Raw genomic sequence first — 24,087 nt, 5'->3', positions numbered from 1 at the left:
TTATCTTAGCCTAGGATCCCATTAGAGCTAATTACCTCCTAATTCCCTTTAGATTACCAAAGAGGACACAAGGGACTGTTAATGTGCTTTTAAATGCAAGTGCAATCTCCACCCCCCGCTTTTAACCTAGGATTCCATTCCCACCTCACTCTCTTTTCATGACTGCAGAGGGTACTTGGGATTGTTAATGGGCTTTATTGCAGCTACAGTCCCTTCTGTTACCCTAGATTCCCATCCACTCCTACATGATTTGCATTACCACAGGCTCTACAAGGGACTGTTAATGGGCTTAAAAACAGCTACAGCTTCTTATGTTAACCTAGGATCCCATCCCCACCTAACTCTCTTTTCACGACTGCAGAGGGTACTTGGGACTGTTAATGGGCTCAATTAGAGCTACAGCCCCTTCTGTTAGTCCAGATTCCCATGCCCTCCTACTCAACTGCATTACCAAAGGGAGTACAATGGATTGTTTATGTGCTTAAATGGAGCTACAGTCCCTTATGTAACCTAAGATTCCATTTCCACCTAACTCCCGTTCCTGACTGCAGAGGGTACTTGGGACTGTTAACGAGCTTACTGTAGCTGCATTCCCTTCTGTTAGTGTACATTCCCATCCTCTCTTACACGGTTTGCATTACCACAAACTGTATAACTATTAATGTGCTTAAATGCAACTACAGTCCCTTATGTTAACCTAGGATCCCATTCCCACCTAACTCCCTTTTCATTAATGCAGAGCCTACATGGGACTTGTTAATGGGCTTAATTGCACTGCCTTCCCTTCTATTAGTCTAGATTCCCAGGCTGACCTCGATTTGCATTACCAAAGGGGGTATAATGGACTGTTAATGTGCTTAAATGCAGCTACAGTCCCTTTTATTTTTATTTTTTTTAGCTAGGAACCCATTCCTACCTAACTCCCTTTTCATGACTGCAGAGGGTACTTGGGACTGTTAATGGGCTTAATCACAGCTACAGTCCCTTCTCTTAGTCTAGATTCCCATCCCCTCCTACAGATTTACATTACCACAGAGGATACAAGGGACTGTTAATGTGCTTAAATGCAGGTATAGTCCCCTTTATTGTTTCACCTAGGATCCCATTCCCAACTAACCCCCTTTGCATTACCACTGACTGTACAAGGGACTGTTAACGTGCTTAAATGCAATTATCGTCCCTTATGGTAATCTTGGATCCCACCCCCAACTAACTCCCTTTGTATGACTGCAGAGAATACTTGGGACTTTAAATGCAATTGATTGCAGCTACAGTCCTTTCTGTTAGTCTAGGATCCGTTCCCTTCCTTCTTGATTTGCATTACCAGAGAGGGTAGAAGGGATGGTTAATGTACTTAAATGGATCTACAGTCCCTTATGATAACCAGGATCCCATTTCCACCTAACTCCTTTTGCACTACCACAGAGGCTACAAAGTACTGTTGAAGTGCTTAAATGCAGCTACAGTCCCTTATGTTAACCTAGGATCTTGTTCCCACCTAACTCCCTTCGCATGACTGCAGAGGGTATTTGGGACTATTAATGGGCTTTACTGAAACCACAGTCCCTTAGTCTAGGATCCCATCCCCTGCTACAGGATTTATATTACCACGGAGGGTACAAGGGACTGTTATGGTGATTAAATGCAGGTAGATTTCAAGGATCCCATTTCCACCTGCCTCCATTTGCATTACCAAAGAGGCTACCAGGGACTGCTAATGTGTTTAAATGCAGGTACAGTGCCTTGAGTTAACCCCGAAATCACACCTAACTCCCTTTTCATGACTGCAGATGGTAATTGGGACTGTTAACAAGCTGTAATGCAACTACGGTTTCTCTCTTAGTCTAGAATCCCATTCCCTCCTACTTGATTTACATTACCACAGAGTGTACAAGGGACTTTTAATGTGCTTAAATGACACTACAGTCCCTTATGTTACCTATGATCCCATTCCCACCTAACTCCCTTTGCATGACTGCAGAGCCTACTTGGGACTGTTAATGCGTTTACCTGCCTATACAGTCTCATCTGTCCGTCTAGATTCCCCTGCCCTTCTACTCAATTTGCATTATAAAAGAGGGTACAAAGGACTGTTAATGTGCTTAAATGCAGTTACAGTCCCTTTGTAAGGTGGGATCCCATTCCCACGTAACTCCCTTTGCATCATCCCAGAGGCTACAAGGGACTTTCAATGCGCTTAAATGCAGGTACAGTCCCTTATGTTAACCTTGAAGTACATTCCCACCTAACTCCCTTTTCATCACTGCAAAGGGTACTTGGGACTCTTAATGGGCTTCATTGAAGCTGCTGTCCCTTCTGTTGGTCTAGATTCCCTCTCCCTCCTTGATTTGCATTACCACAGTGTACAATGGACTGTTACTGTGCTTGAATGCAGGTACAGTCCTTTTTTTTAACCTAGGATCCCATTCCCACCTAACTCCCTTTGCATTTCTGCAGAGGGCACTTGGGACTATTTTAATTGGACTCCTGTCCCTTCTGTTAGTCTGGGATCCCATCCCCTCCTACTTGATTTGCGTTTCCACAGGGGCTACAAGGGACTGTTAATGTGCTAATTAAATGCAGGTACAATCCCTTATGTTAACCTAGGATCCCATTCCCACCTATCTCCTTTTGCATGACTGCAGAGGTATTTGAGACCTTTAAAGTGGTTAGTGGCAGCTGTAGTCCCATCTGTTAAGTGTACTTTCTCAAGCACTCCAATTCCCTCAAGTAACTTGGGAACATATTTGGGACTGTCACTGTGCTCGTTTTTGGCTGTGGTCCCTTCTGTAATTCTAGGATCTCATCCCTTTCTACTCATTTGTATTACTTGTTGGTATTAGGACAGAAAGGTGCTTAAATGCAGCTGTAATCCGTTTTGTTAATCTAGGATTCCATGCCCTCTAACTCCCTTAACATTACCTAGGAGTGTATTTGGGACTGTTGAAGTGCTTAATTGCATCTGTGGTCCCTTCTGTTAGTCTCACTTCCCATGCCCTCTTACTCCCTTTGCATTACAGCAGAGGGCACTTAGGCCTATTAAAGTGTTTAATTGCAGCTGTGGTCCCTTCTCTTAGTTTGGGGTCCATGCCCCCCAGCTTTGTTTGCATTACCACAGAAGGTACTTGGAACTGTGAATGTGTTTAAATGTAGATGTGGTCCCTTTTGTTAGTTTCGGATCCCATGACTCCCTTTACGTTACCTGGGAGGGCATTTGGGACTGTCATGATGGTAATTGCACCTGTGTTCCCTTCTGTTGGTCTAGGATCCTGTTACCTCCTACTCCCTTTGCATTACATGGGAGCGTTTTGGGGACTTTTAAGATGCTTAACTGCAACTACGGTCCTTTCTGTTAGTCTAGTTTCCAGTCCCTTTCTACTCTCTTCGCCTTACCACAGAGGGTACTTGGGACTGTTGTTGTGCATCCCATCCTCTCACACCCTGTCAGCATTACAGCATAGGGTCCTGAACACCAAGGCCCCTTCTTTTCACTGTTAATGCACAATTGCATTTGTCCTTCTTCCTCTGCAGTATATAAAGACCTCACTAATTTCCCTTGTATTCAGTGGTGGATGCCCTTTACTCAAGACCTTTGTACTAGAATAAAGTGAACCATGGTAATTGACCACAAATAAATCTTTCACTTAAGTCCCTTGTACTCTCTTTGTTTTATAAGAAGATGTATTAATTACCTCCGTTACTTTTTCTGGGAGTATTTACATGCAAAATTCCAGTGTTCAAGGCCCCTCTCTTTAAGCTAATATCCCTCCCTTTCTGTATTATATCAGGAGATGTTAGTGACTCAGAGTCCTTCTCTTGGGACTCATTGTGCATGTGCCCTCGTGACAAGCTAATATCTTGAGTTCTTAGTATTATAGGAGGGACTACTGACTAGTTTCTCTTTTGGACAGTTAATGTGCAAAATTACACTAGGATCCCATCCCATTTCACCTCCTTTGCATCAGTGGTCCTGATCAACTGTGGCTGCTTTTCCTCTAGAGTTTAAATGTGCATAATTTCAGTAACCCATGCTCCCTTCTGTTAGATTAGGATCCCATTTCCTTGCCCCATTTACGTTACTGCGGGGGCTTCTGACTAGCCAAGATTCGTTTTCTTGGACTGCTAATGTGTATACTTACATTTGCTCCTGTACCTGTACACCAGGTAAGGACCCTCCCCATTCTATTTATATTCCAGAAGGAGGTGCCTACTACTCAAGATCTTATACACTACTGCAGTTAATGTGCACAATCTTAGTTGTCTTGTACACATTCTCAGTTGTCCACAACTGTGCTTTTTAGATGAGGACTCCACTTATTGAAGCACAGGTTACTTACTACCTTAAAGCCCTTGTTTTGGGACTGTGACTATGTGTAATTACAATTGTCCATGGTCCTTTGAGTTAACTTGTGTCCCTGACTCTTTTCACACTCTCTTTGCTTTACTGCATGGGGTACTGTCCACTTAAGGCTCCTTTCTCAAATACGTGTAATGACAATTACATTAGGATCCTTCCCCTTCAAACCCCTTTGAAGTACCACAAAGATTTTGACCCCTAAGGTCCCATTTCTTGTCCTGTTATTGTATTTGTCTGGGTTCCTGTGCACTAGACAAGGACACTTCTCCATTCCCTGTCCTTCCAGCAGGAAGTGCCCCCTCCACAAGACTGTTAAATTGGACAGTCAAGGTGCACAACTGTAACTGACCACAACCAGTCACCTTGGACATTAATGTGCATAATTGCACATGGCTCATCCCATATGGATAAGATCCTATCCTCTCAGACCCCTTTTGTAGTACAGCAGGGGTACTGATCACTAAGGCCTCTTTTTATGGCTTGTTATTGTGCATAATTGCATTTGTGCATGTTCCTGTAGAGTAGATGGGGACACCTATCTCCCCACTCCCTTTGCCTTTTAGCAGGGAATGCCCGCGCTACTTTAAGATCCTTATATTTGTACAAGGTATACGATTTTAATTGACCACACCATGTCCCTTCGACATTAATGTACATAATTGCAACTTAGTTCATCTTATCCTGTTACCCTCCATTTGCAGTATATCAGGGTTGCTGACCCCTAAATCCCCATTCCTTGGCCTGTTAATGTGCATAATTGCATTTGGTTTTTGGGCAGTAGACAAGGATCCCCTCCCCCCCCCCCATTTCCTATGCCTTCCAGTAGGTTGTGCCCACCACCAAGACCTTTCTATTTGGACAGTTAATGTGCAGAATTGCAGTTTTCCACAACCCTGTTACTTCTAGGACTATTTTATCTCCTTTGTAATACTGCAGGGGATACTGTTTTCCCCCAAGGTCCCTTCTAGTGGACCGTTAATATACATAATTGAAATTGTTGTCTTTATCAGTAGACTAATGTCATATCCCCTCAGCTAACTATCATGACCTCAGCTCTTGGACAATTAATATGCACCAATAACATATCAAAAGTATGATCATTAGATAGGACCCCTGTACCCTCACTGTATACCTCAGGGGTACTGACTAAGGCCCCTTTTTTGGACTGATAACGTGAATATTTGCAATTATCTATTCTCCCTTCTTATTAGAGTAGGATAGCATCCCCTTGCACTGTCTTTGCATTACTGCAGGGGCTGCTAATGACACAAAACTTCTACTGGGACTGCTGATGAGCACAATGGCAATTAGCAATGGGTTTTTCCTCCCTGGCTTTGTTAGGCAAGCATTCCCAGCTCCAGCTTCCCATGGCATAATAAAGTATAAACACTGCAGTATGCTGTGAACTTGTCCATCAAACAGTGACCCATACTCCCACTCCTTTTGCATTGGCTCCAGTGTATCAAATTCCAAGTAGTCATAGTCTTGCCATTATCTTCCCTCTCCAGACCCCTTGCCTGCCCTTGGACCCTTCTTATGGAATATTAATGCTCACAATTTCAGGTGTCCATGTGTCCAGATAAGATTGTGGTCTCTTGCCCATCCTGCTCCTGCCCTGCCCCTTTTGCATTATTGCTGGGAAATGTTGACTGAGCAAAATGCTTTTCTCTTGGACTTAAAACGTTAACAATCTCAGATGTCATTGTTTTGCCCATTTTGAATTTCTGTAATACCTTGGTTGCACTTTCTTTGGTCCAGCCCATTAGACATAGACCCTTCCACTGCCTTCTTTGCATTACTTCTGAGTAGTGCTGACCTCCCACAACCACTTCGGTGTTATTAACACAGTATTAATCGTCCCATTTTTTAGCCCATCAGCCCCAGGTCTCCCTACCACTTTGATGCTGTGTTTGTGCAGTATTGACTACCAAAAGCAGGCCTGAACTAGGTGGCCGGGCCTTCACTCCTTTTCCTGCATTTGTTAATGATCCCAGTTCCAATTATTTTCACATTCTGGGGACAGGAACCATTACTGCCCCCCTCTTACTGCTTTACTAGGCAAAATGCCCAAGGCAAGTCAGACCCAAGGGAACTGGATTGCTACCCTTTATTTTGGGTTTTCATTATACATAAGTATCAATTGAAAATTGTCTCCCCAGGAAGGAAGTTTAGCACTATCTGTTCATTCTTCCTTTCAAAGCAGATTGCCTGGCTAAGAATCTCTCCTCTCTTCTTGTATATTGCCATTGTATAGTGTCAACTGCCAAAATACAACCAAAAAGTTGCTGTTAATTTTTTATGTTGTAAGGAAGATTGCAAGGTAGAATTGATAACCTGGTCATTGAAATTTTGAAGTCTAAAAACCTATTTATACCATGTACCTGATGACCAGTGTCTCTCATTTTACTAAGGGTGGTGGGTCTGTGGATAGACCACTGTGACTTTGATATTTAGTATGATCAAAGGAGTTCTAGAGTGGAACTCTTAAGACCAGTATCTTTGGGCTCTACTACCATTTTCAAACCATTCCTTGTTTGGGCTTTAACAATTTTCACTTTCAGAAAAACTACCTAAACCTCCTAATCCTTAAATTTTTTCATCTGGAGCTCCAACCAGCCCCTACTTATTTCAAGAAGATTGCTGTAAAAGGATAAAATGAGAGAACATATGCTGAGGTGCTTTTGATAACCATAGATCAATTTATTTGATTAATCTATTATATAAAATGCCCCCTGTTTAATTCTGCTAATTTAAAGTAGCCTAAAGCACCACATTGAAGTGAGGACTTAGAAATGATGGAACCAGTTTCCCCATTTTATATGAAAAGAAAAATAAGGCAAGATCTAATCATTCTTTCAGATATAAATTTCAACAGTGAGATAGCTGCCTGGTAAAAATGAATAATATTCCAGCTCTAGTGTACAGGGTGTTTGGTGGCAGAGAAGTATTTAATATGGAACTGCTGGAGCAGATAACTAGTTATCACTACAGCAGTTCTTTGTAATCATTGAGAAAGGATACTCTTCTCTGAGAAGGATGTCAAAAGATTCGCCCATCTCAGGGTGCTGTTTGCACCACTAGCTTCTTGGACAGCTGTAAGAAGTCTCTGGCTCTTTAGAATACTGTAAGTACTACTTTGTAGTTATTAAGTAATCTTTTCCTTGTTCTGTTTTCTTTCTTTTAGATGCTACCCATAGAAAAGTCAGAGGGTCCTATAAGTCTCCTTCCATGTTTCTACCTCATCTGCAATTTATATATCACCATATGAGTTAACAAACAAAATTACAGAGTTAGTATTGTGTATCTGGCCCTATGCTCGGTTACACTGAAGTGAGGGGTAGAAATGATATAGTCCCATATAATCTCATCCTCAAGATGGTTGTCTTGTTAAAGGAGCTAATATAAGCACACTTGAAATAACTCTAGGATATGATAATCAAGTGCTGTCTTGTGTGAATTATAAGTTATAGAGCTTTAAAAAGGGAGCACACTAGGGTTTGAAGTTAATAGGATAAACTTAAAGGAGGTGGGTTAACTTTTTGTCTTTGGTCCAGGACGTGATTAATATTGCAGCCATCTGGGTAGTACAATTGGTTTATTTTAATGTCATTTGGTTTTTACCTCTTTTGGAGGCATGGAAAATGATTAGAGATAAGGCCTAGCCAGTGTGTTTGGCTATATGCCAAGGCTGACAAATTGTTGATTGTTAATTGTTTGAAGCTTATGCTTTTCAAGCTCTAGGTATTGGGGGTATAAATCTGATATGCTAGATCTCTGCCCAAGAACAGATGAGAGTAGCAATGTCTTTTTAGTTTGAGATATTTGTGGAACCTGTTTGGCAAGAGGGCAATGGAGAAGTATGTTTTATAAGAAAACCATGACCTCGCCTACTTGATGATGAAGTTGATATAATGTTCTTCCCCCCTCACCTTTTTCAACAGATACTTTGGTAAGCGAAAAAGCTTAGCCTCTTTGATGTTAAACAAACACAAAGATCCAGCTGAAAAATATTAACATCAAATTTGAAGCATTTTTTTTGTGCATATACGTGTATCCCAGCAGGAGCAAGAAGAATCATATTAATGAATTGGGCTTCTCTTACTGCCCATTTTAATTCATATCCGTATTTCCTCACAGCTTGTTTTCCCCCTGCCAATGCCTAAAGACATTATTTTTCTGACCGACTGGAGGTAATATACGGATGGTCCTGAGCCTTCTTGGAAACGTGGTCTATGCCATTGTTTCTCAAACTGAAGTAACTTGTCAGGATTCAACACCTTTTAAAGAAACAATTTTTTTTGAGATCCTAAAGAATATGTATTTTGAGGAACACTGACTTAAAGTTATTTGCAATATAAACATGTTTTCCAATTTCAAGATATCTTTGTCAAAGACATATAATTTTTAAAATAATTTATGTAGAACTTGGGGATCCATGAGAGTATATCCATAAACCCCCAGGGATCTTATCACCCCAATTTGAGAAACACTGGTCTATGCTTATGAAATCTGTTATTGCTGCTAATCAAATTATCATTCAATATTAATATACAACTATATTTATTGGAATTTCTTTTAAAGGGATGAATTCTGAGCTGGTACCCCCACTCAAGAGGAAGGATGGATCGATTTTAGGTGGATTGAAGCCTGCCCTAGACAGCATCCAAAGGTTAATCTTGGAGTTGTATTTCAGTTCATTGCTTGAAATAAAATCTCTAGCAGTTGTAGAAAGAGATGCTCTGGGAATGTGGGCATCTTCAAACTTGAGATAATCCTCGTGCAACAAATATTTATTGGACCAGGCACTGGAATAAATAGTAAAACCAAAGACATAGTTCCTGTCCAGGAATTTGCTATCTCATGGAGGATACAGAAATGAACAAATCATTATGGTGTTGGGCAATTTGATGAGTACCGTAAAAAGTTTGGGAAATCCTGTGGGACATAGAGGAAGAAGAGTGGGGGAAAAACACTCTTACTAAGCAAAGTGATAGCAAGGGGTAAATGCAAGGTGTGCCTAGGGAGCACCTTGATCAGTTGGGTCAGGAGCTGTGTAAGCTGAGGGCTTACAGGCACTACTCCAGTATTCCTTGCTTTTTACAAATGCATTTTAATGAAGCACTAGTTTTCTTGGATGGAGTGAATCACTATTCTTTTTCTTGGGTTTGGGGGCAGAAGGAGTGAGATGCTGGCAAGATTATGAAAAAAGTTCTGAACCGAGAATAAGAACACAGCTTTTGGTCCTGGCTCTGACTTTGGATCAAATCACCATCCATCTCAACTTCAGTGTCAAGGACTGCTGATGAATTAAGACAGGGACTTGAATTAAATACCTCAACCCCTGAAAATTACATTTTATCATTTTCAAAGGATCAAGAAAGGAAGCACTTAAATTTTTTTGGCATTTCTCTAAATGGTTATTGTGATTTCTGATTTTCCTCCTTATAGAACCTTAATATATAGGATTAGAGAGAGTTTTCTCACCCTGGTTTTGTGTGTCTTTTCCTATATCCCCCTTGAGCTTTTCTACTATCTTTCTGTAGCTTATCTATACATTTCTCTAACCACCTCCCTAAATTATAGAAGATCTTAAGACCCAGGGCTGCTATGATATAGTTTCTTTTCATGGTAGCTGGGCCCTGATCATCAAATGTACACCTGGATGGGAGTTTGCAACTTGAAGTAAAGAATTAAAAGTTGATCTGTGGTGGCTGCTAAAATATTATATGTGAAAGCATCCTGGGAAAATATTTTTACCAGCTTAAAGAGAAGGAAACTGATATCTGAACTTAACTAACTGTTCCCCCAAACCTTATAAGCTCTGATGGCAAAGAGTATAATTGTTTATGGTTAAACAGAATTAATGCCTTCTTCTGCCTCAAGTCTTAAGGACTCATTTGGAAGAAAACTATTTTCCCGCTACCATATTTTTGGCTACAGACAATTAGCACTTTACACTGGTGTCTGTCTTTCAAAATCCAACTCAAGTTGGATCTCAAGTATTTGTATGAAACTTAGCTGACATGCTAAATTTAACAAAACTAGAGGGCTTTGATGCTAAAGTAGCCATACTCAGTAAATATGCTTCAGAGTGGTTCAGAAGACCTGGAGAGACTGAATAGTTGTTTCCTTTTAGGTACCTTAACTAAGCAGTGTATAAATGAATTTGAGCTTGGATTCATTAATTTTAAGATTCTCTGGGTAAATTTGATTGCATATGGATTGTCCACTTAACTATCATTAATGGAGTTTCAAGAAGGAGCCAGAGTAGATATATATAAATATGTATGAACTGCCATGTTTAACTAGAAGTCTTTACTTAGCAATGAAGTATCTAATCTTAGGTTAAGTAAGGATGGAGAAGGATGTTACCAAAAGACTTTGAAGCTTGTTCTCATATTGGGAACATCATAGAATACCAGTTTGGCTTTATTGGACATCTTATCTAGAGAATAGAGTTGAATAAGTGATCTTTCACAGACTAGGATTTGTTTGATATTGACATAAAGGTCCTTATAACATGGTAATTCTTGATCAGGGATCTGGAAGCCATACCTTGTGCTTTCCACACCATACCATAACATAAAGAGTGCTTTCAAGATTGCAAACCTGACTTAGACCTGTTTCAGTGAGCTCCTATCCTATAGTAAGGGCAGGTAGCCAATTATTAAAAATGGTCAAGGCAATTGTACTTCCAGGCAGTAGTAGAAATTGCTCTACTACCTTGTATCTTGAAGTATTTTAAGCATCTTTAGGCCACAAATTTAGTCAGCCCTTAAGGTGGCTATTGGTTCGACCCATATTTTCATTTAGTTCTTTTTCTATACTTGCCTAGTCCTTCTGTGATACTGCCAGTGCTTGCCATTACAGGACCTTAAGGAGACAACAGGCTAGAGAGGAGAGACAGGAGACACCTATATCTAATGCTTCAGGTTAGTGCTTCTTAATGGCTTTGTTTTGTTTTGTTTTGTTTTATTGTTGTTGAGGTTTCCTCAGCAGTTTTGGTATCTTACTGAGCCCTGTCTTTCTTCTCAAGGACATTCTGAGCATGTGAGACCTGAGGAACTGCAAGCAGCTTTAAGAAGCTCTACATTCAACAGGTCTTTCCTTTTGAGAATCTGGATAAGCTCCAACCAGTCTAAGAGGATGGCTTGCCGGCTCCCTGGAGAAAAAGATAGTGTAAGGAGCTTATTATCGTGTGGATTCTGTCTTTGGGTTTAAGGGCTTTAACTTCCTGCACTTCTCTTTTTAAAGCAGAACATGGACCAATTTTCATCAATTTCTACACAGTTTTTATTTTTTTTTCTTTTTGGGTATAAGGGTAGAATAACAGAGACCCAAGGGCCTGTGTAAGCTACTTATTGGACCCCTAGCCTACTGTACCTAGTTTTTCCTTTTGCATAGATTTGCTTAGTTGTTGTAATAACTGGGGTTTTATACACCTGTAGCCATTCTTGATTTTTCTGAATATCCTGGCACTTTGGTGGTGCCTCATTTTTATAAGCTGTTCAAGAAATATACCATGTAGACTGAGTAGAAAACAGTTCTGTTTACCTTGGCAATGCTCCAGCATCTTACTACTTAATACACGAATTAAAAGAGGGGAATGCTACAAAACTAGGTGAGAGAGAGGCACTTTGGTTGAGATAGATTGCTCAGTTCTTAAGATAGATAGTACTTTATAAAAGAAGCCTGAGGCAATGTGAAGAAGAATTCTTACAGAACTCATACAGTCAGACCACACTGGAGCTTTTCTAAAGTGTCTTGATGGCTCTCTTGGTTGAGAAAGCTTTAACTTCTCCTTTTATTATTTTCAGCCCCTTAATTTCTTTTTTTTTTTTTTTTTTTTTTTTTTCTTTTTGCGGTATGCGGGCCTCTCACTGTTGTGGCCTCTCCCGTTGCGGAGCACAGGCTCCGGACGCGCAGGCCCAGCGGCCATGGCTCACGGGCCCAGCCGCTCCGCGGCATATGGGATCCTCCCAGACCGGGGCACGAACCCGTATCCCCTGCATCGGCAGGCGGACTCTCAACCACTGCGCCACCAGGGAGGCCCTAATTTCTTGACCTCCATTGTATTTTATGAGAATACCAGGACATTAAAAATCCACACTCTCTAGAAGACTGTTCATCAGTGGAGACTGGCGACTAAAACACAATACGGGAATTTTGGTAATTATTCAGCTCTAAATTGCTCTTGGAGATGAGGGGAAGTACAAGGAATGGAGCTTGAATGAGTAGAAGAATTTGCATGTTGTTAGACTGGTAGCTAGAAAATAGAGTTCTACATAGTTCTAAATCTCCAGTCCTCAATCCATCTGAAGAAAATGGTAGACATAGTTTAATTTAACCCCTAGTTACTCATTGGGACAGACTTTCCCAGTGTACTGCATTTAAGTAATTTATTTTTCTTTTATCTCTTCTCCAGATCTTCCTCAGAAGAATAGGCTTGTTGCTTTACAGTGTTAATGACCCATTCCCTTTGACGATCCCTAGGTGGAGATGGGGCATGAGGATCCTCCAAGGGAAAAGCTCACTATCACTGAGCAACAACCCTAGGCCAGGAGGTTCTACCAAGATTCTTTCCTGGGCTCAGTTAGGAGGACAAAATCTCAAGACAACCACCACACATCCAGAGGTGGGTAAGCTGTCCCTAAAAGCATAATACATAGTCTTTAATTTCTTGTTTTTTAGTATTCATTGCACTTAGCTTTCCATTTAGATTATTTTCATCACTGTCAACTATGTCTGCTTTGGTAAAAACTGCTTCCTAATTAACCTGGGAAGCAACTGGGTGTGACATGGGTGAAAATGATGATGTGAAGAGAATAGCAGGCTGTATGAGTTAGGGTGTTTAGGGTGGGACTGTAGTATGTGGTAGAGGGTTTCAGCTAAATTTTCTTTCTTTTAGGAGAACATGGACAACAACTGCCACATCTGTGACATTGATCATGGGCAGATCATCATTCTGGACCCTCTGGTCTCCAAAGTCTCCCTTGAGGCCCTGTTGGAGAACTTTGCCAGTCATTTACATACTTCAAGATGCCTTGGGATAGCTGTTGGACAAAACAAAAAACAAACTGTTTGAGAAGATAAAACAGAGTTGTGTCTTTTTATGCTGTGCCTGCTAATTGACAGAAGCTTCACAACTATGAGTGGGAATGTGACTAGAAGTGGCACAAAGTTATCTATCGTCAGGCTGGATCTAAAGAACTAGCACCCTGCGTATTCTAGGTCAGTGATGAGAGAGGGTGGTTAGGGGGATGTAGGTTGGGAGATAGAGGTAACTGTTCAGTGTAGTAAGTCCTGATTGTACAGGCTTTGTACAGATTACTATCCAACTAAAGGAATAAGGCTGTGATTGATGGTGTTGTTTCCAGTGGCTCACCAAGTGTTATTAGGCAAGACATTTTCCTATTTATGCCATAGTTTCCGATTCTGTTGAATGAGGCAGTTGTGTTAGTTTTATCTCTAAAGACATAAAAGCTTCAACTTTATACTTTTCTAAGCTCCGTAGAGATAGTTTCTATAGCTCATTAATTTGAATCTTCCCATAACTCTAGCACAGTACTCAGTTAATACTTCTTTATGGCATTTACATGGTTTCCTTCTCATTTTTTGTAGCTCCTGATTGTTCCCTTCATATCTGTGCAATCATTATCTTTCCCAGAAGCAGTGCGAAGAGCAAGACATTTGAACACACCAAAGGAAGATCAACATGCCTGGCACTCTAGGATTTTAGAATAGCAGAATGAAGTAAGTTGGTGGTGGCGTAATCCTGTGAGGATCACTTTAGAGCTAATAGCTGTTTGTTGGAGGTTTGTATGGGATGGGGTATGGTGATCTAATGTGCAAGGGGAGCTGAATGTGAGATGGGAGGATGACCAGTAATCTATTTACCAGTTGGTTTCCCTGAAGCAACTCAAAGATGATATAGTCTGTCTACCAGTTGTGTCACAGCATAATTTAGTTTTACCTTGTCTGTTCTTTATCTTCACTGCATAAAACTTTTGCCACCCTTAGAGGCCTAAACATATAGAAACTTAAACCAAAAATGTTTTTGTTTTTTGCTGAAAGGGTGGGCCTTTCTCACCTCTTCTTTTCAGAGAATCTGCAGTTAAGGTTTAGTGTTATGGAAAACCCAGTCCCTGAAGCTGCCATTATAATTGTGAATGGTGTGAAAATCAAGTCAGTTTTATAAGGGATGGGGAAAGGTGAAGATATAAAATGAGAGGGTTAACTAGGTGCTCTCTAAGGACCCTTTATTATAATATTCACTCATCTGTGGCACCTCGTTTGGCTCTACTGGAAATCCTAGGAAACAGTTGTAACAGAATGTTAAGAGGCACATATTGTGTTTAAATCCTCTGCCACTCATTAGGTGAACAGCCTTTGGCAATTTCGATTCTGATTAGACTTGTCTGTGAAGGTTAAATGAAATCATGTATATAAAGAGCTTAGTACAGTGCCTAGCACATGGTAGGTTAAAGGTAACCTAAGAAGTTTCATAAGTTCATTTGACACAATACAAGTGACCACTAATACCATCTAGTGGCACAGAGTTGGTGTGGTTTGGTCCTATGTAAGAAATTCCTAAGTTAAAAGTTTAAGTAGAAGAGTATCTGTGTTGGTGGTGATTGTTGTTATTATTGTACTGTTATTATAATTATTATTGTTAGTGGTAATATAAATAGTATTGGCACTAATAATAGATTATTGCAATTATTAATGCACTTTTTTGTTTTCTTTTGTTGTCTTCTCTTTGTGATGCTTCTTGTGCCTACCATGCTCCTCACTGTATTTTGTCTCTTCTATTTCTTACCTTCTTCCACTGAATGTCTGCCTTTGCTTATCTTTTAAACTCATAAGTGTGTATTTGTTTGCTTATCTATTTCTTCTTTGAATGTCTTTGGTCTTTCTCCTCTAACTAAAGTGTGTCTTACCCATTTCCGTGATTCTCTTACTAGTTTCTTCCCTGTATATCTTTCTCTCATTTTCTTTTTTGTACCCGAGTGGTCTGCGTCTTGTCTTAGATGTTTCTCTCTAGCTTTTTCATTTTGTTACTGATTCTCCTTGCTCTCCTAGATCTGGCTCTTCTTTCACTGCTCTTCTCTTTGTGTCTCTTGAGTCACATGCTGTGTGCCCTTTGCTCATTTCTTCCTATGCCTACCTCTCTTCTTTTTCTCTTTGTGAACTGTTTGTCACCCCCTCCCCTTGTTGGTTTGACATTTCACCTTTTCTGATACTGGCCACCTTTCTGCTCTTTCTACTCTTTATCTTGCATTGCTCTTTTCTACATATTCTTTCTGCCTCTCTTGGGCCATTTTCTCTTTTTTCCCTGCTTTGTGTGCCCCAGTGTCTCTTTGTTCTTTGTGATTTTCCATGTCAGCATTCATCTCTGTGTTCTCTTATTTCTTCTCTGCTTTTGCCTTTCTACTTACCTTTGAGTATTTCAGTCTCTTCTTGAGTCTATGTCTCCCCCACTTAGATTTCATGCAGTCCTCTCTCCTTGCATATTTTTTGTGCATGTGTGTGTGCATGCTTTTGTGTGTGTGTGTGTTTGTAACAAAGGGGCCTCCTAACCCCTTCCTAATAGGTGAAGAGTGTCAGCTATCAAAATATAAGCATTGAAGAGCTGTTCCTTATGCCAGGCCGCCTGTGAGATGATCTAAGACCAATAAAAGGCCCAAGGGTATAGACTGGAGTTGGATGGAAGACTCAAGTCTCGGTGAGACAGAAGGCCAAAGACCCAGGATGGGATGAAAAGCCTTGGCTTGAAGACCTATGACCCAAAAATGGAAGGGCCCAAGCACACATAAAGACCCAGGACTCAAGCCTGTCTATATAGACAGAAGGCCCAAGAGAGACAGATATCTCCAGACTAAATTAGGCGGGAAGCTGGAGGCCCATGACCCAGAATCCAGGAAGGATAGAAGCCCCAAGACCAAAGGAAATTCCAAGATGAGAAGCCTAAACTGCAGCTCTTTTCTATTGTTCTCCTCCCTACTCTTGGACATTTCCAGTTCTCTCTTTCCTGTTCTCGTATCTCCATTTAAACCCACTTCTTTTGAGATGTCCTTTTTGATGTTGCTGCTACTTTAAAGAAACACACCTTTAGATCAGTAATATTATGCCTGGGCCAGTCTTAAGCCAGTTTTTAATCACAGTTTTAAGCCATTTATTAAGTTTTTAGTGTTTTGCAAATTTCCATTTCTCTTCACCTCCTCTCCACTTGAGAGGGACACATAAGTGACATTATATTTCAGTCCCCTCTTTCCTCAGAAGCTTTAGGCTGATGAGAGAAGGAAAGCATCAGGTTACTGAGTAGAAAAAAAGTGCCACGCTATCTAGAGAAAATGTGAAGAGATGCTTCAGGCCAATGAGAAGAACTAGACAAGAAATGCACAGATGTGCCAGCTTGCTGAGAAGCACCAGCCAGCAACATATTACTTCTTTGAGCTTGGGTGAGCAGGATTCCTGAGGTTTGGGGTTCCTACTGATAGTTATGAAAAAGGAGGATTGGGCCTGGGAAAGAGTGAGGCCCCAAGGAGGCAGCCTGAACTCCCTGCTCATAGTAGTGGCCTAATAATGTGGTGAACTGTACCAATCCTGCCCCTGGGTTTAATACCTACCTCTAGGCATAAAGGTGAGGGAAGTTGGGGATATTTAGGAGGTTTAATCCCTTCCTTGATTTTTTTCCTCTTACCATGAGGAAAGATAATTTTAATGATTGAGTATATATATGAAAGCACTGTAAAACACAGAAAAAAAGCAAGGCATTCTCATTAATGATGTATTGGCATCCATGCACAGCTAACATTTGAAAACGCACTGTCAGTTGTGAAGCATTATGTAAATCGGGGTCATCACACCCTTTCTGAAAGGGTCGGATGGTAAATATTGTAGGCTTTACGGGCCATTTGGTCTCTGTTGCTTTTTTTTTAAAAACAAGTGAATTTGGTCGGTGGGCCACAGTTTATCACCCCTGATGTAATTGCCAGGGACTGTATGCTGAACAATATTAATTTCCTTCTGTGTGCCTGTCCCTGTGTTAGACACTAAAGATGCAATGATTATGATTATATCTAGGTGATCTGAAGAAAAATATGTGAATGTGAGTTGTAAACTATAAAGCACTTTAAAGACTTACAAGTTTCAGAGTTGATGAATGAACATTGATTACATAGTATATACATTCTAGGCACTGTAGATACAAGGAATAAAAGAAGCATGAATAAAGTGCTTTGTCAAAAGTAAGTAATACTGTACAGATATTAGGAATTAAGTGTTTGATAAATGAATAATTCATGTATTTCTGGCCATTGTGTTTCTGTGGCTATGGTGATTTTGAGTAAAAATACAGTATTCCAAGTCGCAGAAGAGAAAACCTAAAAACTGCTTTTAAACTATAAAATACACTGGAAATACAGGGGATTTAAGCTATTGTGATCACTTATAATGTGCCAGATACCATGCTAGGCACTACAGATGTCAAAGGGAAAAAAATGTTCTCATTATAGAACAATAAAAAATTTTAGATAGGCAGTACATATTAAAGTGCTTTGTACTAAAGCACTGTATAAATACCAATGGGCTATATGTTTATGAATGAATGAATAAGTATTAAGTGCCTTATATGTACCAGCTATTGTTTCAGGTACTATGAAATCCAAGATAATCCTCCCAAGTAATAAGAGGGAGGTTTATGTCCTATACTATTTAGATGTAAGAATTAGATCTTGCTTATTTTAATCAATAAAGACTTTACTGGTGATATCAAATTAAATTATTACCAGTATATTTTCCCTGGTAGCAGGAAAATGTAATGAATGAGATTGAGCTTTCTAACTATAAAGTGCTGTATAGGGGCTTCCCTGGTGGCGCAGTGGTTGAGAGTCCGCCTGCCGATGCAGGGGACGCAGGTTCGTGCCCCGGTCTGGGAAGATCCCACATGCCGCAGAGCGGCTGGGCCCATGAGTCATGGCCGCTGGGCCTGCGCGTCCGGAGCCTGTGCTCCGCAATGGGAGAGGCCACAACACTGAGAGGCCCGCGTACTGCAAAAAAAAAAAAAAAAAAAAAAAAAGTGCTGTATAAATATAAGACATTAGATGTTTTCTATGTGAACAAAACTTATGTGAGACAGGCATGGTCTCTACAAAATTCTCATTGTGTGCTTGACCCATATGAGAAAGGTAGTATAAATAGTTATACAAACTGAGGGTTTAAATGCTTGTTAAATGAATGGATTATTAATATCAGTTGCCTACTATGTGAACTCACTATTATAGGCATAAAGAGACATACAAATTTTATTGTGCCTAAAGCTGAGAATAAGGCAATGTTAGCATTTTGTGGACTCTGAAGCACCATATAAATGTAACTATTGATTTTTTCATTTGGTGTGCCTAGTACTAGGTTTACAAAATTATATCAGTTATTATACCATGAAAAAAAGTCAAACAAGTTGAGGAAGGATTGTTAACTATTGAACATTTTTATATGTAAAGGATTAGATATCTGATAAATGCAAGACTGGATAATAATTATCTATTATATGCCAGTCTCCTTGATAAGCATCAGGGATGTGAAGATAGTCCATCTTTATTGTGTTCTGGGCAGCAGAAGGTAATGTATAAAATCAATTTGTAAGTCTTAAACTGGCATATATAAATATATAAGCCATATCTACTGAATGGACATTGATTACTTACTCTCTCTTATTCCCAGAGATAGCAACTGAGGATGCAAAAATTCACTGTCATTATTATTGAACCTGCAACAGAGATCTGTGTGTAAATTTTACAAAGCCTACTGTTCTATACAGATATAAGGAATTAACTGCTGGCTTAATGAATGATTACTGATTCCTTTCTATGAGGCTCAGAACTGCACATGCCCTAGGATATAAAAATGATTTTATCCTTATCAGATGGTCACAGGAGGAAATGAGGTAACAGGTGTGGGAATCCAGACTGAAAGTTAACTTAACCACTGCCAAGCCTATTTGATGAAATTTAAAAACATGGGCAAAATGGAATTGTGCAAGGCAGTATGCTGAATGCTGAGCTAGGTGGAAAGATAAAATCTATACCAGAAGGCTACTTGCTCCCTGGCCTGACCAAAGAAATGGGAATTTTTTTTTTTTTTAAAGCAAGCTGTTATGGTTCTCCATTGGTCTTTTAAATGCTGAAGATGGAGGTGAATTAGATCCACTCTGGCCTGGCTTAGAGACATTAAAGGAGTAAAAAATGGCTCAGGTTGGCTTTTAGATTAATTTGATTAACAGAGCATCTTTTATGTGGAATACATCATTCTAGGTCCTGAACATAACAATTGAAATGGGCCTAGTCTAAAGAGCATTAGATAGATCACAGATCATAGCTGAAGATCCAGAAACACCTTTGATTTTTGAGTAAATACTTGAGTTCCTGTTCTCTGGATGAATTAGTAGATTAAGTCTGGTCCAGAAAACCTATTGACTTGTCTTAGAGATTGAAAAAATAGGGGGAAAAAAAAAGATATGGTTCTTTCAATATAAAATGAAGACATTTTTCCTGGCTCTAGATAGTCCCAATGTCACTTGCTCATTGACCTAGATTGAAGCCAGAAGACTGATAAAAGGCCTTAGGGTTTGTCCTTTAATTCTTTAACATTCTGCTTTTATTATAGTTAAATGGTTTAAGATGAGAATTAAGATGAAACAACTAGTTTTAAAAGTATTTGCTCATTGGCCTGGCATAGAGTCAGGAAGCCACTTAACAAAAAAGATTCTTCCTAAATTTTCCATATTTTGTAAATTATTCACTTGAATGAAATACTGTTCTGCTGAGGAGAATGAAGAGATTTAAAAGACCTAGACCAAAATATACTTTAATCTAACTAGTTTATGGAGGAAACACAAGAGCAAATTTAATAAGAGACTGCAGTTCTTTCATTAGTTGAAAAAACTTCATTGAGCAGCTGTGATATTAAGACACTGAGATGGAACGATTAATTAGATCACCTTCTCTTTGGCATGTTTTGTAGAGTAGGAATAAGAGAGCTTTTTAGTTATTCATTCATACAAACACTGAAGAAGGTGATGCTAAATGAAATTGATCTGGTACAAAAAGAACTTGGAGATGCAATTAAAAAAAATAAGAAATGGAGTGAAACTCTTCATTGAATAGAAGTGTCTATTCTATTTCAGATCTTGACTGAAAGACACTTGCTTGGCTTGGAAACTGTAATATAAGAGGAGAGGTTACTGTTCATTTTTTCATTTATTCATTCACTCTGCAAGTATGTTTGAGTGCCTATTGTGTATAAGCTCCTTAGCTAGGTTCTCAGTTGGCCCCAGAGACATGAAAAAATGAATACCTTCCCAGAGAACTTTTAAAACTTGCCTTTGGGCCTGTTTTCTGGTTAGGGATATAGCTTAGTTCCTCAGTAATAATGTGTGGTTTAATTCCTACTCCATATTTCTTCTACCACTCTGGCCACTACAATAAGCAAGGGTTTCTACTGAGCTTGCTCCTTAAGTTGCAGGAACCTTCCTTATAATAAGCACTTCAGTTTCCCTAACCCATCCCTCATGAAAAATGGCTGTGACTATTGGTGGGCAGAAAGAGGGATGAGAAACAACTGATTCCCAAACCTCAGTCTCATTGGTACAAACCTCAGTCTCATTGGTACCAGCCTTGGGGAACCACTCATACTTAAGCCACAATTGGTTTTGAAACACACAGGTTTTGTCTATTTTCAATTCTTTACCTTTTACATTCTAACAAATATACACTGCCTAAATAGATCTTTTTAAAAAACAATCCTCTGGTAGTACTTAGCAAGTTTGGAGATGGAGACATGATTTCTGTTTTGCAACAGCTTCTCAACTTACAACTTAGAAATTGTTTCCTTTTTACCAGCAAAACCTGCTTAAGAAAAGACTTATAATTAAATAATGCAGTGAATGAAAATAGCTTAACAATTTACCATGCTTAAGTTTTAAGAATGATAAAAATTGGAAGTAATTGGCAAAAATTGGAGGGAAACATTATCAAAAAAAATCTTCTATATCTAGACCCAAATGGGCTTTGGCCTTTTCTATTTTTTAAATCACTCACAGAGGGTGGGATAGGAGGAAGAGTGAAAGAAAAGGTCAAACCTGATTCTAAAAACGGTTGGTCTTAAAAGCATTACTACCTCTGGATCTAACTTGGGGATTGCTGTTTTTAGTTTAATGCAATTCCAGTAACTGGTCACTGTTGAGATGAGGACAAAGTCCTTTGTCCCCACTCATTTCTGTAAGTTTTTGAGAAACAATTTTTTGTTTAATGGTTATTGATTAAGCCTTGGGTTAGATAATTATGGAATTTATTAAATAAATCTATGTTACCTCTCCATCCTAAGGTAGCCTTAAAGCTAAAGTCAAAATTCACTTCAAAGGAACAGGACTTTATTGTTCACTATAATTCTAACATACTTTCAAACCATCTAAACTTTAGTTTACATGGCAAGCCAACAATAACATAAGTAAATGGAGAAGGAAATAGATGAATGACAAAAGATAGTTGCTGGAGGGAGCAAATTTGAAGAGGATTTGAAGGTGATGTTTCTAGTTTTTGCTTTGTACATTTTAATTTAAGCATCAGGTATATCTGACATGTTAATGTTTGGTGTTTAATATGTGCTATTAGTTGGATTCAGTAACTTCCCTTTCTTCAGATGGGGGTGGGGGGGTGCATTATTGGAAAGTAGAAAGGAGAAAGTAACTAAGAGCCTTCCTTTCACAGTTTCTGGCATCCTAAGACTACCACTACTGCTAAACAAGAATAAGAGAACATGCTATCATCTGATTTTTGTGGCATAAATGAAGTTGTGAACAAATCATTTTTTAAAAAGGAAATGGCTTCATCTTTATCCTTCTACCTCAAAGGGAATCTATGCCAAAATGCTCCGATGAATGGAAGACACACTTGGACTTGTGAACTGACGTGAAATGCAGAATCTCTGAGCCATGGTTGTTTTGAAGATCGAAAAGTCTTGTTCAGCATGGGTGACCAGCAAAAAAACAATCTAGAGCTGTCTGTATGTCACAACTGAGACAAATTGGGGAGTTTGTTGTTTAATGTCAAATAAAAATGTACTGTTTTGAAAACTTTGTAACAAGTTCTACCTCACTGTCCCTTCCCAACCACATTAGTTGCCTCAATTTTTTAAAAAAATATATCTTAATCACCCAGTTTGGGTAAGTATTTGAGGTCTCTTTTTTTTTTTTTTTCCTAGCTTCAGTTGCTTTGGTCAGGAATACTGAGAAGCACAAACCCAATGTTAAAAATGTGAGAAGCAAAAAATTATTGAAGAAGAGGGCTGGGATAGGAATAGTGCATAAAAATATTTTTAAGGCTGTTGGAAGTAGGATGTATTCAGGAAGGTAATCACTGTAATTAAAGAAGGTAACAGGTCCAATCCCTGAGTAGGTGAAGGGATCTTTGACATTCCTATACTTAAATACCTGAATGTTAGATTGGTGACTTCACAGGCATATGACCCCAGTGTTTATAGGCAAGAGTTTCTACTCCTTTGTTGGCATCTTACACCATTTTTTTTTTTTTTTTTTTTACTATTTATTTGGCTGCACTGGGTATTAGTTACGGCATGCGGGATCTTTTAGGTGTGGCTTGTGGGATCTAGTTCCCTGACCAGAGATTGAACCTGGTCCCCCTGCATTGGGAATATGGACTCTTAACCCCTGGACCAGTGGACCAGCAGGGAAGTCCCTCTTAAATGCCATTCTTAATTGAGCCAGAGACAGTGCTCAACTTCCTCTTTCCAATGCCAATCCCTATGCACTTTTTCCTCCAACGAAGTTTTGTTTTTGTTTTTACCTGTCCATCTTTGGAATAAGACATGCTGGAGTAATGGCCAGTATTAGAGGAAATAAACCTGTAAGGGAAGTCACAGAAGAGGCAGCAGGATTTAGGATAACAAGGCACAGAAGGACCCATTATTAAGCAAGGGCTCTCATATCCTAGAGTCCCAAAACATATGTTAATTTAGTGGGGAGGACAGTCTGCACATTTACTTGATAGGCTGATTAACCAGGTACCAATGCCATTTTAGTTGCTTCTATAACCCTTGCCTATATTCTGATCCTTTCTCACCTTAATGTTTGCAGCTATTATCCTGCCAAGTGCTCTCTGCCCATTTCCTAATATCTCTGAAACCACATTCTCACTTTTATAAAGCTAGACTGATATATAGGTAGAGCTGTATAGTGCCTGTGTGATGTGATTTCCAAGGTACAAGAAGGCCTTATTTCTCAAGCTTGTGTCTCTCCTTCTTCGTAGCTGATGTCTGATATTCCATTATCTGGAGTTGAGTCTCTGATTCTTCAATATGTGATAAAGCAGGACTGTTTATCTTTATACCTGCACAGAAACTAACAACAGTGCCTTGCCCATAGGAGATGCTCAACAAATACTTGTTGAATTATACTTAAACTTCAGGACCCTCTAGGAGAGAAAACATGACATTCCACACCTAAGGGAAGAACAGCTAATACATCACAGTTTCTTTCAATCCATGGCAGATGGTATTAAACAATCCTAACATTTATTCCTGCTAAGCCTAGTCCCTAGAGACTGCTAGTTGCCCACCAAAATATATTATCCCTTGTTTAACATGTGGCTGCCCAGCTAGACTACATTTCTCAGCTTCCTTTGCGGTTATGCATAGCTAGATGATTATAATCA

At 39.5% G+C, this 24,087-nt stretch overlaps 1 protein-coding gene across 6 annotated transcripts; it reads left to right on the top strand.

Moving 5' to 3' along the window:
- The first annotated feature begins 5,940 nt into the window (after nt 1-5,940).
- On the top strand, nt 5,941-22,493 carry LOC309796414 (uncharacterized protein). Of its 6 annotated transcripts, none has more exons than XM_082609495.1 (9): nt 5,946-7,481; nt 8,939-9,026; nt 11,228-11,289; nt 11,394-11,536; nt 12,783-12,992; nt 13,266-13,588; nt 13,979-14,110; nt 15,224-16,082; nt 22,126-22,493. In XM_082609495.1, exons 2-6 carry the CDS (start codon nt 8,941-8,943, stop codon nt 13,440-13,442), a joined length of 678 nt encoding a protein of 225 aa, XP_082465621.1. In that variant the 5' UTR covers nt 5,946-7,481; nt 8,939-8,940; the 3' UTR covers nt 13,443-13,588; nt 13,979-14,110; nt 15,224-16,082; nt 22,126-22,493. The 6 variants fall into 6 exon arrangements, 4 of the variants coding, with proteins under 4 accessions (XP_082465621.1, XP_082465619.1, XP_082465618.1 ...); XM_082609493.1 differs by having other exon boundaries at nt 15,224-16,818; XR_014292450.1 differs by having other exon boundaries at nt 5,941-7,481; nt 11,193-11,289; nt 15,224-22,493.
- Nucleotides 22,494-24,087: the final 1,594 nt, after the last annotated feature.

The sequence above is a fragment of the Mesoplodon mirus genome, assembly GCF_964341445.2.
Source record: "Mesoplodon mirus genome assembly, chromosome: X".
Classification (NCBI taxonomy): Eukaryota; Metazoa; Chordata; class Mammalia; order Artiodactyla; family Ziphiidae; genus Mesoplodon; species Mesoplodon mirus.
The sequence above is the reverse complement of the archived record's forward strand: the minus strand, read 5'-3'. Positions and strand labels throughout refer to the sequence as shown.

What these genes read in the sequence shown, in the direction of transcription:
- LOC309796414 (XM_082609495.1), top strand. Translation starts at nt 8,941, where the DNA reads ATGAATTCTGAGCTGGTACCCCCACTCAAGAGGAAGGATGGATCGATT. An exon ending in GCCCTAGACAGCATCCAAAG is followed by an intron (nt 9,027 to 11,227) that starts GTTAATCTTGGA and finishes TTGCCATTACAG; the next exon opens with GACCTTAAGGAGACAACAGG. An exon ending in TCCCTGGAGAAAAAGATAGT is followed by an intron (nt 11,537 to 12,782) that starts GTAAGGAGCTTA and finishes TCTCTTCTCCAG; the next exon opens with ATCTTCCTCAGAAGAATAGG.